The sequence below is a fragment of the Eulemur rufifrons genome, chromosome 8 (assembly GCF_041146395.1).
Source record: "Eulemur rufifrons isolate Redbay chromosome 8, OSU_ERuf_1, whole genome shotgun sequence".
NCBI lineage: Eukaryota > Metazoa > Chordata > Mammalia > Primates > Lemuridae > Eulemur > Eulemur rufifrons.
Window position 1 is genome coordinate 115,905,718 of NC_090990.1, and position 16,042 is coordinate 115,921,759.

Consider the following 16,042-nt stretch of genomic DNA (forward strand, 5'->3'; position numbering starts at 1 on the left):
GTCCTGGACTAAATGATACTATCTGCCTGTTTCCATTTCCATCCCTCATGCTTCAACTCCCTTCTCTTCCAAGGAAGTGCTCTGGGGCTTGTGAGCAGAACCCTGCCCACCCCCCCACACACCTGGAGCCAGCAGCCCCACCTGGCCAACATTGGGATGCTTCTCTAAGTCTTGGAAAAATCTATACCCCTGTGGTATTTGGAAGCCTTGGGGGTTCTTGTTCTGCCTGCAGGAGAACACCCCTGTTGTGCCCAGCGCTCAGTGCCCCCTGGTTAGTGGGAGCAATGTGATGTCAGGCTCATCTCTCTCTGGCAGTGGGAGTTTGAGGTCAGCTATCTGACTTTTTCCAGTCCCGTCAATTCAGATTGGAGAACTGGATGCTACAGGTTTCATATCCATCATATACTTGAGACATCTGTAATGACCAGAGTCTATTCTGACCACCGCCATTTAACTCTCTGGCACTAGCATATTTCTGATCTTCATGTGTTAGGGAGGAAAAGGGAGGACTCCCTGGGGAATCACTCTGGAATTTAAACCTCTGTCCAACTAGCCTGTGGTGAGTAGAAAACAATCACTATCTTCACATGCTTTGGAACTTAGTGCATACTATATTATTCTCCAGAGTTTGGCTACCATGTGGTTGGTGTTGAGAGAGCACCAGTGACAAGGCCAACAATGGTCCCTGCCCTTATGGGGCTTATGGTCTAGTTTCAGAGAAATGTGTGAGCATTCCACATACCAGCACCAAACACGGCAGTAATACAGATAACATGTTTTGTTAAATGCTTACCACATGCCCGTTGCTATGGCAGATATTTAACATTTAACCGTCATGAGATAGGTTAAACCCATGAGATAGGTCACTTACTGTCCCCATTTGTGTCATGGCCCCGGCTCTTGACCACAACACTGGGCTGCCTCTGTGATGACCGGAATACGTAGGGTCATTCTGAATGATGGGGTCATTGATTAATATCAACAGTAATGTTTTCTTACCCTTTAATTGTGCAGATGGAGCCCACAGCACGTATCCACCAAGAACTGCTCACAGGTACTAACATTTTAAGACTTCTTTGATTTAGATATATATTTTGAAAACTATTTTAAAAAATGGCAAATGGTGGTGGCTGCCACAGCCTTCTGTTTTTAATACTTAATAAAACTGTGCTGAGTTGAAATGAATGGTAGCCAAAATGTATTCTTTCTTTTTTAGGAATAGAATCTGAGACAAGTCTCCTTAAGGTGTTATCAACCTCTCAGAAAGACTCTTCCTCAAGTTCTTCTAATATATTTCAAAAGATATCGCAAGGGAAACAGATGTGTCAGAAGCTAAAAGAACAGACTGACCAACTGAAGACTAAAGTAATGCTTTTAAAGCTTGTTATAAACAATTGAAATAACCAAATTCAAACATGAGACACCATGCCATTAATGAAAGATTGCATTTTTTTTCCACTGCAGGTACAAGAATTTTCCAAAAGAATAAAACAGGATTCTCCCTGTCATTTGCAAGATAAGAGAATGGTAATTAATTTTATCCAGTTTTAAAAAGCTTTATCAGGGAATTTGACATGGGAAAATGTAAATGACTTTATAACACCACATTTTCTCTACAGTGATGGGAGTGGAAATGTTTTGCTAAAGATTAAACTGTCTTTGTTTGTGGGGGCTAACAGAGCTTGGGGTTGTTTCTATATGTATTTAGCCTTCTTTCCTTCTCAGGGGATCTATTACTTCTGACTGTTACTCCTCACCAGTCACCTCGTAATCAATCTGAGACACGGTAGTGTCAAGAGAAGAACATGTAAGCTGTTATAAAGGGTGGGCCTCCAGAGTTGATGGGTCCTGGTGGATTTAGATTACAAATCGCTGGCATCTGGCAATATGACTTTGAAAACTCTTAAAATCAATCTTGAAGCAATGATTTGTAGATCGAAATCTTTTACTTTCACATCTCTGCTCGTTGTTGCATGTAACCAAATCACTAATTTACGCTGTCACCATAACAGCCTTGCTATCAGTGCGTGGGAAGTGGGAGTGGAGCAACCGGGCAAAGGGCTGAGCCTGGGAGCACCAGGAATGTGCTGACGGGAAGACGCAGCTGAGGCCATGGGGTCGGCAACACGTGGGCAGCAGTCCCTACGCGGGCACAAGCAAGGCTCAGGGCAGGCTGCACTTCAGACACCTGGCAGTAGGGACCCAAACCAGGCAGACCCAAATGCTAAAAGACACAGCTGATCATTCATTCACCACATTAATTAAATCATTTATTCATTCGGCAAACATTTATCAGGCACTCTGTATGTCCCAGACCCTCCACCGGGTGCCAGGGATTTGGAGATGAAACAATTCCTTTTCCAAATGGCGCATAGACGCTTGGGAGCAGTGGACTGGTACGCAGACAAAATGCAGCTTAAGAAATGCCACAGCTGATGCTAAGGGCAGCCTAGCGGAGACTCACCTTGGCCAGTGAGGGGACACTTTGGAAGGCTTCCTGGGAGTGACTTTTGAACTGGGCATTGTGGGGGAATAGGGGTGAGCTTGGCAAAGTAGGGGGCAAAGGAGTGTTCTAGAAAAAGGGAACAGCAGGTGCAGTGGCACAGGGGAGAGGCAGTGCTGCCAGTGTGAGGAGCTGCTTGGTGTCGTGATGTACCCGCGGGTGCTCGGGATGTGTGGCGAAGTGGGAGGGAGGAGACCAGAGAGGTGGACGAGGGCCACGTCACGAAAGGCTGTAAGCCGCGCCAAGGAGCTTAGATCTTATCCTGAGGCTGAGGGACGGGGCAGCATCGAGGATTCAAGGCTGACAAACGGGAAGCTGCATGGGGGCAAGACTATAGGCACGGAGACTGGTTAGGGAGCCATAATCCAAGTGACCAGGCACAAGAGCCTGAACCAAGCTGGCAATGACAATGGAGAGGGGGACAAATCTCAGGGTTTAAGAAAGTGGTGGCAGGTAGAAAGGGGCAAATGAAGGACAGGAGGAAGCTTGGATGAGTTCCAGATTTCTGACTTAGGTAACCAAGGCCAGGAATAAAAGTGGAGGATCCAGTTCAGAATGGGTGTGGAAGGTAGGCAGGAGCCAAGATGTCAAGTTTAGTTTGGGACATTTTGAGTTTGAAGTCCTTATAGGACATCGAGTGGAGAGGTCCAGGAGGCAGTTAGAGCAATGGGTCTGGCCCTAAATGCTGTTTGGGCCAGAAAGGCGGGTTTGGGCATATCTGTGGATTGAAGCTACGGGGTAGACAAGATCACCCAAGCAGACTGTGCAGAGTTAGACGTGAAGAGGGCCCAGGATAGCTTCCTGGGGAACAGCAACCAGGGGGCAGGTGAGAAGAGGAAAGACCCAAAAGGTCAGAGGTGGACCTGGAGGAGCAGAGCCAGAGATGCCAAGAGAAAAGAGCCTTTAAGGAGGGACGAGTGGGCCACACCATCAACTGTTCAAGGAGGGGCCAGGTGCAGTGGCTCACACCTGTAATCCCAGCACTTTGGGAGGCTGAGTAGGAGGATGGCTTGAGGCCAGGAGTTCGATGCTGCAGTGAGCTATGACCACATCACTGCACTCCAGCCTGGGCAACAGAGCAAGACCCCATCTCTTAAAAAAAAGTTCAAGAATGGAAGGAAGGCCGGGCGTGGTGGCTCACGCCTGTAATCCTAGCTCTCTGGGAGGCTGAGGTGGGCGGATCGTCTGAGCTCAGGAGTTCGAGACCAGCCTGAGCAAGAGCGAGACCCCATCTCTACTAAAAATAGAAAGAAATTATATGGACAGCTAAAAATATATATAGAAAAAATTAGCCGGGCACGGTGGTGCATGCCTGTAGGCCCAGATACTCGGGAGGCTGAGACAGTAGGATCGCTTGAGCCCAGGAGTTTGAGGTTGCTGTGAGCTAGGCTGATGCCACGGCACTCACTCTAGCCCGGGCAACAGAGTGAGACTCTGTCTGAAAAAAAAAAAAAAAAAAAAAAAAAAAAAGAATGGAAGGAAAATAAAGTGTGCATTGGATTTGACAACCAAGAGACCATAAAAGTCCTTGACAATCCTGGTTTCAGTGAAGTGGTGGATCTAGAAGCAAGATTGCAGGGGTTGAGGAATAAGGATAAAGGAGATCCCCCAAAAGCCAGGATTTCGGGGACTGGCAGAACATAGAATGCTAAAGGGCTACGCAGAGCAGAGAGAACTGATTTGAGGTGCTAGTCTTCAGAGGCCTTGATTCAGGAAGTTTCTTCCTGATGTTAGAAGGTAAGTGGGGATTCCTGCTGGGACCGAGAGGAAAGTGGCAGTGTCAGCCTGCCATCTGAGGGTTTCAGGCCTGTTTGGCTCAGCCTTGGAGGAAGGCCAGACAGGGCCACCACGAACCTCCTCCGCCTGAGCAACACAACACAGCAGAAAGCACTTGGATTTTGGGGTAGACGTCCTAGTCCTACATATTGGTCATACAACATTAGACATGTTGTAGCATGCGTGTCTCCCACCTCAGACTTGTTTTGAGAATTAAATGAGGCACACATTGATGCCTAGAAACTGTGCCTTATTGTATTCTGAGATATAACACAATTTAAACTGCAAGATCCCGAATTATAATTCATAATTGTCTTTCTTCTCTTCTCTCTTTATCCTCTTTCCTGTGAACATCTAATTCCTTCTCACGGCTTTAACTGCCATTTTCATGCTACCAATTCCTGCATTCCTTGTCCTGACCTCTCACTGCAGACGTTTGTGTCTCGGCCTGGGTGTCCCATCCTCGCTGCAAACTCAACCTGTCCGACATCGACATCTGCAACCTTGTTAGCCTTTCCGAATTCCTCACTTCAGTCTGGGCTGTCACATCCTTCTCACTCCCCGAGCTAGCAACTCGGGCACTGTCTGTGGGATTTACTGTCAGGGTGCTGGCGGGGACCACATGGTTACTCCAATGGCAACTGCGGAGTTTAGTACAGGCGTTATTTTACCACAGTGCGGCAAGGTGAAGGGAAACCAGTAAGGGGTGGGAAAGGGATCAGTGGGAGCCGCTTCACCCTTAGGCCTGAAGCAGCAGAGGGACAGCTGGTCCTGGGGCCTAAGAGAGCAGCTGTAGCTGTGGGAGTAGCTGACAAGCCCAGCAGCTTTCACTGGAGGGACCCGAGATGGCACGAGGAGGAAACCAGGGAAATAAAGATTTTGTCTCATCCTCCACCATTGCCTTCCACTGGCTGAAAACGACTGAAGGCAGGGCACAGCCCGTTGCAGTCCACTAACGGTCAGCTCAGAGGAAGACGGAGGGTGGATCTGGGCAAGACCACACTTTATACCCTATAGCCAATGTTTCCAAGCTCTTGTTTATTCATTTTTAACAAGAATTAGTAACAGCATCTACCATCTGTTGAGTAGGTATTTTTTTTTTTTTTTTTTGAGACAGAGTCTCACTCTGTTGCCCAGGCTAGAGTGAGTGCCGTGGCGTCAGCCTAGCTCACAGCAACCTCAAACTCCTGAGCTCGAGCGATCCTCCTGTCTCAGCCTCCCGAGTAGCTGGGACTACAGGCATGCACCACCATGCCCGGCTAATTTTTTCTATATATATTTTTAGCTGTCCATATAGTTTCTTTCTATTTTTAGTAGAGATGGGGTCTCGCTTTTGCTCAGGCTGGTCTCGAACTCCTGAGCTCAAACGATCCGCCCACCTCGGCCTCCCAGAGTGCTAGGATTACAGGCGTGAGCCACCGCGCCCGGCCTGTTGAGTAGGTATTAATACTATGCTGCTGGCACAAGGCATGATTGTATTTAATTTTTATAATGCAAGGTGAGGGCTGTTATCTTAATTTTACAGATGAGAAAACTGTGAACCTTAGAGAGTTCAAGTTGACTAAAATACAATGAGTAAGTGAGAGCGTCTGAACTTGAACCCTGTCGTGTCGGACCCCGTAACCCACTGCGCTGTATTTTCCCTGGGCAGTCTCGCTCCACGTCATCCTTCCTCTCCGTTTTCCTGGATGCTGCCTGGTCCAGGCCGTCCTGTGCATCCTTTAAGGCTGACTTAAGTCTCACCCCTTCCATGTGGTGTTGGCAAAGGAGACTAATCCACAGGCTCTTTTCTCAACGGAATAAAACCCCTAAGACGAGGGACTGTGCCGATACAAATTTTGTATTTCAAGCTTCCGGCCCAAGGCCAGACACAGGTGGTGCTCAGGGACCGCTTAGAGCCTGGGGGTGTGGGGCTGAAGCCGCTACACATCTTCACGATGTGACCCACCTGCACAAGGCCGCACGTGGTGACATCTGGAAGACCCATTCACAGCTTTGGCTAAATCTCCCTGCTGTTCCTTCCCCATCGACTCAGATCCAGGCCCTCTAACTTCAGTTTCTTTTTAATATTGATGTGGCTTTAGACATACTTCTGGGAGCTCCAGTTTCCTCCTCCATAAAACTGGGATAATAAAATCTACTTTGCAACATTTACAACATTGACGTGTGGGTTAAATGAGGAATGGGAAAGTGCTTTGTAAGCTAAGAATCATTCTGCAAATATACAGGATTCTGACTGTCCCACTAAGAGAGCTCAGAGGCCTCTGAGTGGGTTCCGAGAGAGAAATCAGCAGTGATTGTACTTTTCAGCTCCGTGCTGTGAGGGTGCTGTGAGTGTTGAGAAGACGCTTGGGTTGTCTATATTTTAGATGTCACACTCTGAAATGAAACGATTGATGCTGCCAGGAGAAGGATGGTGGCTTCGTTTTGACACTACCGTGGGGTACACCTACATTGCGTTTTGGGGAACCACACGGACAAGTTTGCAGGTGAATGATTCCAGTGACTTCACTGCTACAGGTCCTGGAGCACCTGCAGGGACATCTTGAACTGCTGGAGCAGAAGTTTCTGGGCACTCAGGACACACATCTGGCTCTGCAGCAGCACACCCACGAACACGAATCTGCAACCATTGGTGACTTTGATCCAGAAAGGTCAGCTTTAAACCAACTGTGTAATGCGGAGGGGTGAAAGGTGACCTCCTCCAGGTGGGATCCTGATGTGGCTTCTGGCTTAGTGCTCGGAAAGACACTGGTGTAAAGTCAGCAAAAACTGTCACCAATGAACAAAGGGTCACCTCGTGCCACAGGTAGTGTGTGAGGCGCTGTGCTGGGCACCGACCCAGATGGACCACCCAAAGTGAACAACTGTCTCCTGGGGCACAGGCATGGTGCCACCATTCTGCATTTTGTTGGATGTCATTGTAACTGGTTCTGAGACCCAGAGAAGCACAAGAAACCCCTAGAAAGGCTCACATGCTAACCACAGAGGGCCTTCCCCTCTCCAAGTCCCTCCTCTACTCTCTTCCTCAGCTTGTCTCCCCTCTCTTCCCTTTATTGCCCCTGCCTGGTTCTTCTCTTCTGTCCCTCTTTTTCCCCCCTTTCTTTCCTACCCCCGATAATTCTGAGGGGAAGTGGGCAGGAGAGGACATTCATTGTAAGGTTGATTAGTATTGGGGTGAGGGACCCACAAATACTGACAAAGGAAAACTTTTAAAGCTTAAAGCTAAATGATTCCTGAGTTAATTCACATTAGAAACTTGGAAGCACACTCCCAACTGAAGTTTCCAGTTGGTGATTTTTATGGCCTCGAACCCTTCTCTCTCCACTCCAAATAATTTTAACATGTATTCCAGGACTAAAGGATAGGATTGTTTTCGTATAATTTCCTGGTATGAATTAAAAGAATCTATTTAGTAGGCTTAATATTTGTAAATTCAGCTCTTTCTATTCAGAGCATTTTAACCTGGAATCACTGTTGATGCCAAAATATTTTAATGGTTTGTATTTTAGCACTAGCATCCTGTGGTATTTTTTCCCAAGGTACAATTTTACTTTTTCAAAATGAATGGAACCTCTGTCTACTTTTATTTCAATACTGAGTAATTAGACAGCAAGGATGAGGTTTTAATATTGATTTTTCCCAAAGGCTTATTTTTTTTTCCTGGGGAAAAAGGATCTCCGTATGCTTCTGCTGTTTGTTTTAAAATTAATAGAGTAAGGGTATTTATTTTCCAAGGAATCTCTTATTTTGGCAGTCATTTTAAAGACAGGCCTCTGTGCATATTAAGACCAAAGTTATGTAATGTCTTATTTATATCCTAGTTACAACCACACTGCGCCTGGCATGGGTATAAATCAAGAGTCTCAGCTGCAATTATATCCCATATACGGGAGAAGCTTTCAACACTGGGGCAAGGGAGGGACCTGGCCTCTCCCAAAACTCAGTTAGAGCCACCTCAGGACAAGCAAAGGCTGATCAGCTCAAGACTGGTCCTTTTGTTCTCAAATGTGCATAATGTGGCAACAAGGAGAACTCCATACAACCCTCGAGGTTTTGATGTGTCGAGAACCTTCTAAGTGTAGAGTCCAAAGTCAGGTAGATGACTTTCTGTAGGGGCCAAGAATTCTGCAAATTCATTGACTAATCACTTGTTTACATCACATGTTGTGTTCTTATTAAAACCTTATTATTACCTTTAAAAGGTAATATGTAGAAATATTTGCTTGGGTTTCATGCATCTTGCATATCAGAATGTAATCACACACTGACAGTGGGAGCCAAGAAGTCAAGAAATGAGGTTCTAGCTCCACCTATCCCGTCTCCCTGCTATTCTCAGCATACAATCTTACCTTCTGCTTCACAGAAAAGATAACGAATTCGCTCAAAAATGCCTTTTCTCCATCTCCAAATCTCCATGTCCCACTTCCCCTTTCTTCCTTCCCTCGCTCTCTGCCTCTTTAACCATGGTCCTTGAGCCTGTCCCTTTTGGCCACCTTGAGGCCGTGCTCCATGGTTTCACTTCGCTCTTAAATTTTCAGTCTCTTCTTATGCCCTGCTTCATTCTCTTCTGTCTGCTAGATCACAACATATTTCCATATATTTTATTTGATTATCACTTTGGTTTTTCATGCTTAGATCTTTGTCCCACCACTTTAGGACAGCCTTTCCCTACTGGTTGAAGAAACACTTTTATCAGATACAAAACCTCCACGTGCGTAAGGGGCCCGTTCCCTTCCATCCCATTGACCTATGTTTCTATCTCCACATTATCCACACCGTTTTAATTTATTACAGTTTAGTCTGTATTTTGAAAGATTTCTTCTTTTAAACATTTTTTTTTTTTTTTGGCTATTCTTGCACACTCCACTTACTAATGAATTTATAGTTAGCTCACCGAGTTTCCTTAATAACGTTTCATGAGGATTTTGTTTAGGATTGTATTGAATTTACAGATTAGATTGGGAAGAGTTAAAATCTTTGCAGTGAGCGCTCCCATCCAGGGGCGTGTTTTCTTCATGTAGATTTTACGCAGTTTTAAAGTTTGTTACTAGCTGTTTTATAGTTTTTCTGAGTATTAATAGATGTTTTCTCTGATATACAGGAAATATAGCAAATTATATTTTTAACTTGTACTGGGCTATCTTGCACCACTCTCTTAGTGCTTTGCTGATTTTCAGTTGATTCCCTTTGTTTTCAGGTATGACAATCATAGCATCTGAAAATATTTAGTTTTTCCCCCTAAATATTTTTTATTTCTTGTCTTTCCTCCAATGCTTATATATCTCATTTCTTTTTATTGCTTTATTTGCTAGGTTTTACTGAACAATATTAGATAATTAAAACTAGTGAAAGAGAGAATTTTTGTCATGTTCCTAACAGTAATGGGAATTCTCCCAAATATGATGATTACTGTAGGTTCAAGTAAATACACTTCATCAAGAGAGTTTCCTTCTATTCCTAGCTTTCTAGAATGAAGGCTTTTGTTGTTGTTTAATTTAGGAAAATGTTTAATCAAATGGGATTGAGGAATCTATTTAGCTTTTTTACTTTAATCTAATCTAGTAGTTTAATCTACTTTGATGTAGTAGAATATATTAATAAATATCCTAATGTTGAACTATAGAATGAATTGTTCTGGAAGAGTCTAATAATAGGACTTGTCTATTAATTAAGATCCTGGTAGAACTCACCCATAATCTCACTTGGTCTTGGTGCATTTTGGGGAGAGATTTTTGACAATCTTTTTCGTTTTTCTCTACGTTATTCATCTTTTTATATTTCCGATTTTTTAATTTTTTAAAAAATAACTGGATACCTCACACAATCCTACCTCTTTTTGAGTGAATTTTAATAATTTATATCTTCCCAGAAACTTGCCATGTCACCTACATTTTAAACTGTGTTGGTATGAAGTTTTTCAATCTCTTTTGATTTTAAAATTTTCCTGTTATTTTTACTTTCTCATTCTGAATGATATTGATGTTTCTCAGTGAGACTTTCCAGTTGTTTATTTTATAGATATTTTATAAGAAAATATGTTTTAGTTTATTGATCAAATTCTTTTAAGTTTTATTTATTTCTGCTTACTTCCTTTTCCCGGGTTTAATACTTCTTTTTCTGTTTTGAATACTTACTGATTTTTGAATAATGCATTTTAAGACTTTAAATTTTCCTCAGAGTACTGCTTTAACTGCATTGTGTTGGTTTTCACATGTTGTTCTCTCATTTGTCATCCACTTGTATATTATTCCTAATATCCATTTCTGTTTCCTATTTAACCCAAACTTATTTAGATGAGTGTTAAAATTTCCAATTAAATAGGGTTTTGGGGGGTTATCTTTTTGTTAATTTCTAGTGATAAGAGAATGAAGGTGACATAATTTTTAATATTTTGGAATTTGTTGAGATTTTTCTTTGTGGATTCATACAAGGTAAATTTTTATAAATGTAATGGATTTGAAGAAAATGAATTCTCTTTGTTGGTTATGTATATTTACATACACATGTACATATAGATCTAAACACACTTATCAAATTATTCAGATATTTTATGTCCTTCCTCTTTTTCAATTGGCATAACAATTTTTTTTCATAGAATCATAGTTCTTAGAATCCCCTGCAAGGAACCTCAAAATCACCAAATCCAGATAAAGAAGGTATAGTATTTTTATCCCAGGGTACAGTTGAGACATTGGAGGCCCATAAAGATTAAGTGATTTACCCAAGGGTACACAGCTAATGGAGAGAAAATGAGGATGAGAGCCCAGGCCTTCGGAGTGAAACTATAAACAGGATGTCAGTCAGGGTGAGCATCCATTATCCTTCCTGTTGGAGGACAGGCCACAATAATAATATAGATCAATGCTATAGTCAAGAACTGTTGTTACCAATTAGAATACCGACTACAGAGCCCAGAAGATGCCTATTTGTTTATGTTTACTTAGAAGAGTGGAAGGTGAAATCCTCAAGCTGGAGATGCTACTTGAAGAAGTTAAAGAGAAACTTGATGAAAGCAAAAATTCTTCATCTGTTTCTCTTCCTGCGAGTTCTCCAGGCATCCCGGACAGCTTGGCATCCGGACCTTCTTCACTCTCAAATGAGGTAATACAGCAACCTATAGCCTAATTTTGTGCCAGGAAAAAATGTTTATGTATGTGTAGACTCCTAATTCATGGATTCACTGAATTCTATTTTAATATTTCATGACAACTTAATTTTCCAAAGTTCCATGAATCATATTATTTAAAATGGAACCAGCTTTTTAAAAATTAGATTTTTCAAGTGTTATTTTTATTAGGTTTTCTCTTTTTTTTGAGATGGGATCTTGCTTTCTCACGCAGGTTGGAGTACAGTGGCATCATCATAGCTCACTGCAACCTCAAACTCCTAGGCTCAAGGGATCCTTCTGCCTCAGCCTCCTAAAGTGCTGAGATTACGGGTGTGAGCCACCATACTCAGCCTTTATTAGTTCATTTTTTAAAAACCTTGTTATTAGTTTAGGATGTAACAATATAGTTTAAACTGATAAACCACTAAGGAGCTATTTCTTTGGGATGAATAACAAAATTTTTGTGGATCATGCCTGGAAGAAATAATTTTTCTTCTTCATAATTTTGTACTCCCTCTTCTAAATAATAAATAGCACACTCAGTGAAATAATTATTTCCCATGAGTGTAAGGCTGGTGGCAGGCACCCCTCCCTTCCCTAATGAAAAAGAAGCCCCTCCTATTCCTGAATACCCACCCTAAAGCTGAAACAAAGAAATTCCTCACTCCTCGACATCTCCTGGCCAAAGAAGCTCCCATCCCCCATCCCTAAGAACCTATATAAACCCACTCAGACTTCTGGGCGGGGCGGCTTCTCTAGTCCCACTCGTGGGACTGTGAAACTCGCCCGGGTCCCTCTCTCGGGGACCCGTTACCCCCACCCAGGAGTGCTCCAATAAAGCCTCTTTACTAATCCCTTTCAACTCTGCTCATCTTTCTTTCTCTGGCTCTGGCTACTTCAAAAAAACCTTACATTTGGTGCCGGAACCGGGGAGGGTACTTTAACTTTCAGCTGCGCCGCCCCCTCCCCTGGACTCCAGTCTTAAAACCTTACATTTGGTGCCAAAACCCGGGAGGGGTGTTTGGCTGCACCACCCCCTTCTGAGAACTCTCACTTTCTGGACTGGGACCTCTGCTGACTGCCTTTGAGTCTCTGATTGACGACCTCAGCCTGGGTGAGTCACCCCATGTTATCCCAACCCGGATCCCCCAGGAGCCTCCATTCCTTCCGGGAAGCTGTTCCCTGTCCGTTAAACTGTGGGGCCCATGTTGGAGGCTCCCCTGTTCCAAGGGCTGAGGCTATTCGGGGACGCCTGAATTTCTCTCACCCCTTTCCGTGCCGGCACACTAGTCCCGGGCAGAGACGTCACCCCAGACTTTTGCTGCCTCCGTAGCCAGGAAGCTGTTCCTGGCTGTTTCCCCATCCAGGTTGAGGTGACATGGGTGACCAAAATTCCCCGCCAGATGCCCCTGGGGTGTCTGCTGGCCAATCTGAAGGCCCTAAATTTAGACATCTGGCCCAAGTGCCTCATTCTTTACTGCAATACTGCCTGGCCAATGTATAAATTGGACAATGGCTCCCAATGGCCTGAAAATGGGACTTTTAGTTTCAATATTCTACAAGACCTTAATAACTTTTGTCACAGGAATGGCAAATGGTTGGAGATCCCATATGTCCAAGCCTTTTTCTGTTTGTGCTCCCGTCCTTCTCTCTGTCTGACCTGCCACCCCGCACAGGTCCTCCTTGTGCTGGATCCCCCACCCCCCTCCTTCTCCCTCTAACTCTCCACCGGACATCTCTTCAGACGCCCCTTCTGCTTTCTCCGATCCACAGGACTCCCTCTGCCCTCCCCCCACTCGACCTCCACCATACCCACAGGCGCCCGCCCATCCTCCCACACCACCCAGCCACTCGCCGCTGACATCTCCAGTCAGCCGGCACACATGCTCTCACGCAAACCCCTCGGACCAGCCCCTCCTCTGTCCATTACGGGAGGTGGCAGGTGCCGAAGGGCTTGTACGTACATGCTCCCTTCTCCCTTTCTGACCTTTCTCAGATTGAAAAGCGCCTAGGTTCGTTTTCTAATGACCCTACGGCCTACACCAAAGAGTTCCGTTACTTGACGCAGGCATATGACCTTACCTGGCATGACAAATTTGTTATACTCTCCTCTACCCTTATACCAATGAAAGGGAGCGCGTCTGGGCAGGGGCTTAGGAATATGCTGACAATGTCCACCTCACGGACCGCTCTATGCCAGTAGGGACCGAGGCTGTCCCTCGCGAAGAGCCAGAGTGGGAATACCAACCTGACACCCCGGCCGGGCCGGAGGGCAGGAAACAGCGGGACCGCATGTTGCAGTGTGTCCTTGCCGGCCTCCAGGCTGCCGCCCACCGTGCTGTAAATTATGACAAACTCAAGAAAATCACTCAAAGGGCAGATGAAAACCCCGCAGCCTTTCTCAGCCGCCTTGTAGATGCCCTTATCCAATATACCCGCCTAAATGCTACCTCCCCCGTGGGGACTACTGTCCTTGCAACTCGCTTTATTACTCAGTCTTCCCCTGACATCAGAAAGAAACTCAAAGAGGCAGAGGAGGGCCCTCAGACCCCTATCCAAGACCTGGTGAATATGGCATTTAAAGTCTTCAACTCCCGAGATGAACAGGCAGAGGCCCAAGAGGAGGCCCGTGTCAGCCAAAAGACACACCTGCAGGCCCAATCCTTGGTTGCAGCCCTGAGGCTGGGGGGAACCACGAAACCATCCACCTGGTCTAAGGTGACCAGCCGCACTCCACCAGGCACCTGCTTCAAGTGCGGTAAGGAAGGCCACTGGGCCAAGTGGTGCCTGCAGGCATGTTGAGCCACCAAGCCTTGCCCAGCATGTGGTCAAGAGGGACACTGGAAAAGTGACTGTCCCTTGGGACAGAAATCCAGAGGGCCAGTCCTTCTATCCCTAGACCTGCTGATGGCAGCTTTGGGTCTGGCTGCTGAAGACTGAAGAGGCCTCGACTCGGCAACCCCATCACCCTCGCCGAGCCCATGGTAACAATGAAGGTAGTGGGTAAGGCAGTGTCCTTTCTGGTTAACACGGGGGCTACCTACTCTGTCCTGCCTTCCTTTTCAGGCCCTACTTATCCTTCCCAGGTGTCGGTCGTGGGTATTGATGGCAATCCCTCTCGACCCTCCACCACCGGTCCCCTAACCTGCCTGATAGGTGACCGTCCCATCACCCATTCCTTCCTTATCATGCCCTCCTGTCCCGCTCCACTATTGGGAAGAGACTTATTAACCAAGCTGGGCACCACCCTCCACTTTTCCTCCGGAACTTCCACCCTCCTTCTTCTCTCTCTCTCTCTCCAGATTCCTCAGCTCCACCCACAGCCTCTCCTGCTTTACCAAGTCCTACATACCCCCTCCCACCAGAACTCGTAGACCCCCCCAGGTTTGGGACACCTCCACCCCAGTGGTGGCCACACACCACACCTCTGTCCTCATTTGACTCAAAGACCCCTCATTCTTCCCTTCCTGGCCACAGTTCCCTATTTCACCAACCCACCACAGAGGTCTAAAACCCATCATAGAACGTCTTCTGCGAGAAAAACTTTTAATTCCAACCAACTCTCCCTATAACACACCCATTCTCCCTATAAGAAAGCCAAATGGCTCCTACAGGCTAGTCCAGGACCTCAGACTCATTAATGAGGCAGTTGTCCCCATATACCCTGTGGTGCCTAATCCCTACACTTTACTCTCTCTATTCCACCCTCCACCACCCACTTTTCTGTCCTGGACCTCAAGGATGCTTTCTTCACCATTCCTTTAGACCCAGCCAGCCACAATCTCTTTGCCTTCAGGTGGGAAGATCCCAACATGAACATGTCTCGACAACTCACTTGGACTGTCCTGCCCCAGGGGTTCAGGGACAGCCCCCATCTCTTTGGTCAGGCTCTCGCCCAAGATCTTCTTCAATGCCGCTTACAACCAAGCACTGTCCTCCAATATGTGGATGATTTATCACTCTGCAGCCCCTCATACTCCGACAGCCGCACACAAACTGCCTCTCTACTCAACTTCCTTGCCCCTAAGGGCTACCGGATGTCCCCCTCCAAAGTTCAGCTCTCTAAGCCTACTGTCACTTACCTTGGACTTAGTCTCACCCCCACTTCCTGTCATCTCACTGTTGATCGCCAGCAGGCCCTCCACGACCTCCAGCCTCCCACCACTGCTGAACAAATTCTATCCTTCCTTGGGTTTGTTGGTTTCTTCCAACACTAGATCCCCAGTTTGTCTCTTGTTGCCAAACCTCTCTATGAGGCAGCACGTGATGCCTCTGCTGGTCCTCCTTAAACCCTCAGGCTGTCTGCCACGCGTTCCTAAAACTTCGCAACTCTCTCCTACAAGCACCCCCTCTAAGACTCCCTCATCCTGAAAAACCCTTTAACCTCTACACGGATGAGCACCAGGGCCTGGCCCTCGGCGTCCTCACCCAACCTCTGGGACCTACTCCCATTTCTACCCCAGTGGCCTACTTATCCAAACAGCTGGACACCACAGTCTGTGGCTGGCCACTCTTGTCTCCGCGCCTTAGCAGCGGCCACTACTCTCACCAGGGAGGCCCTAAAACTCTCCCTGGGACAGAACTTACATGTCGTCTCCACCCACTGCTTACAGGACCTTCTAACTCACCGCTCTTCAGCCCTCCTCACTCCA

General features: G+C 46.0%; 1 protein-coding gene across 1 annotated transcript in view; it reads left to right on the forward strand.

Moving 5' to 3' along the window:
• The window catches only part of AKNAD1 (AKNA domain containing 1), a 38,705-nt gene that overhangs the window by 1,907 nt on the left and 20,756 nt on the right, over nt 1-16,042 (forward strand). The window contains exons 2-11 of the mRNA XM_069479250.1: nt 1,015-1,054; nt 1,217-1,365; nt 1,465-1,527; nt 6,800-6,933; nt 11,227-11,383; nt 13,164-13,346; nt 13,548-14,148; nt 14,693-14,774; nt 15,187-15,582; nt 15,747-15,946. Of these exons, the coding sequence (XP_069335351.1) occupies nt 1,015-1,054; nt 1,217-1,365; nt 1,465-1,527; nt 6,800-6,933; nt 11,227-11,383; nt 13,164-13,346; nt 13,548-14,148; nt 14,693-14,774; nt 15,187-15,582; nt 15,747-15,946 (2,005 nt within the window). The remainder of the gene's footprint in view (nt 1-1,014; nt 1,055-1,216; nt 1,366-1,464; nt 1,528-6,799; nt 6,934-11,226; nt 11,384-13,163; nt 13,347-13,547; nt 14,149-14,692; nt 14,775-15,186; nt 15,583-15,746; nt 15,947-16,042) is intronic.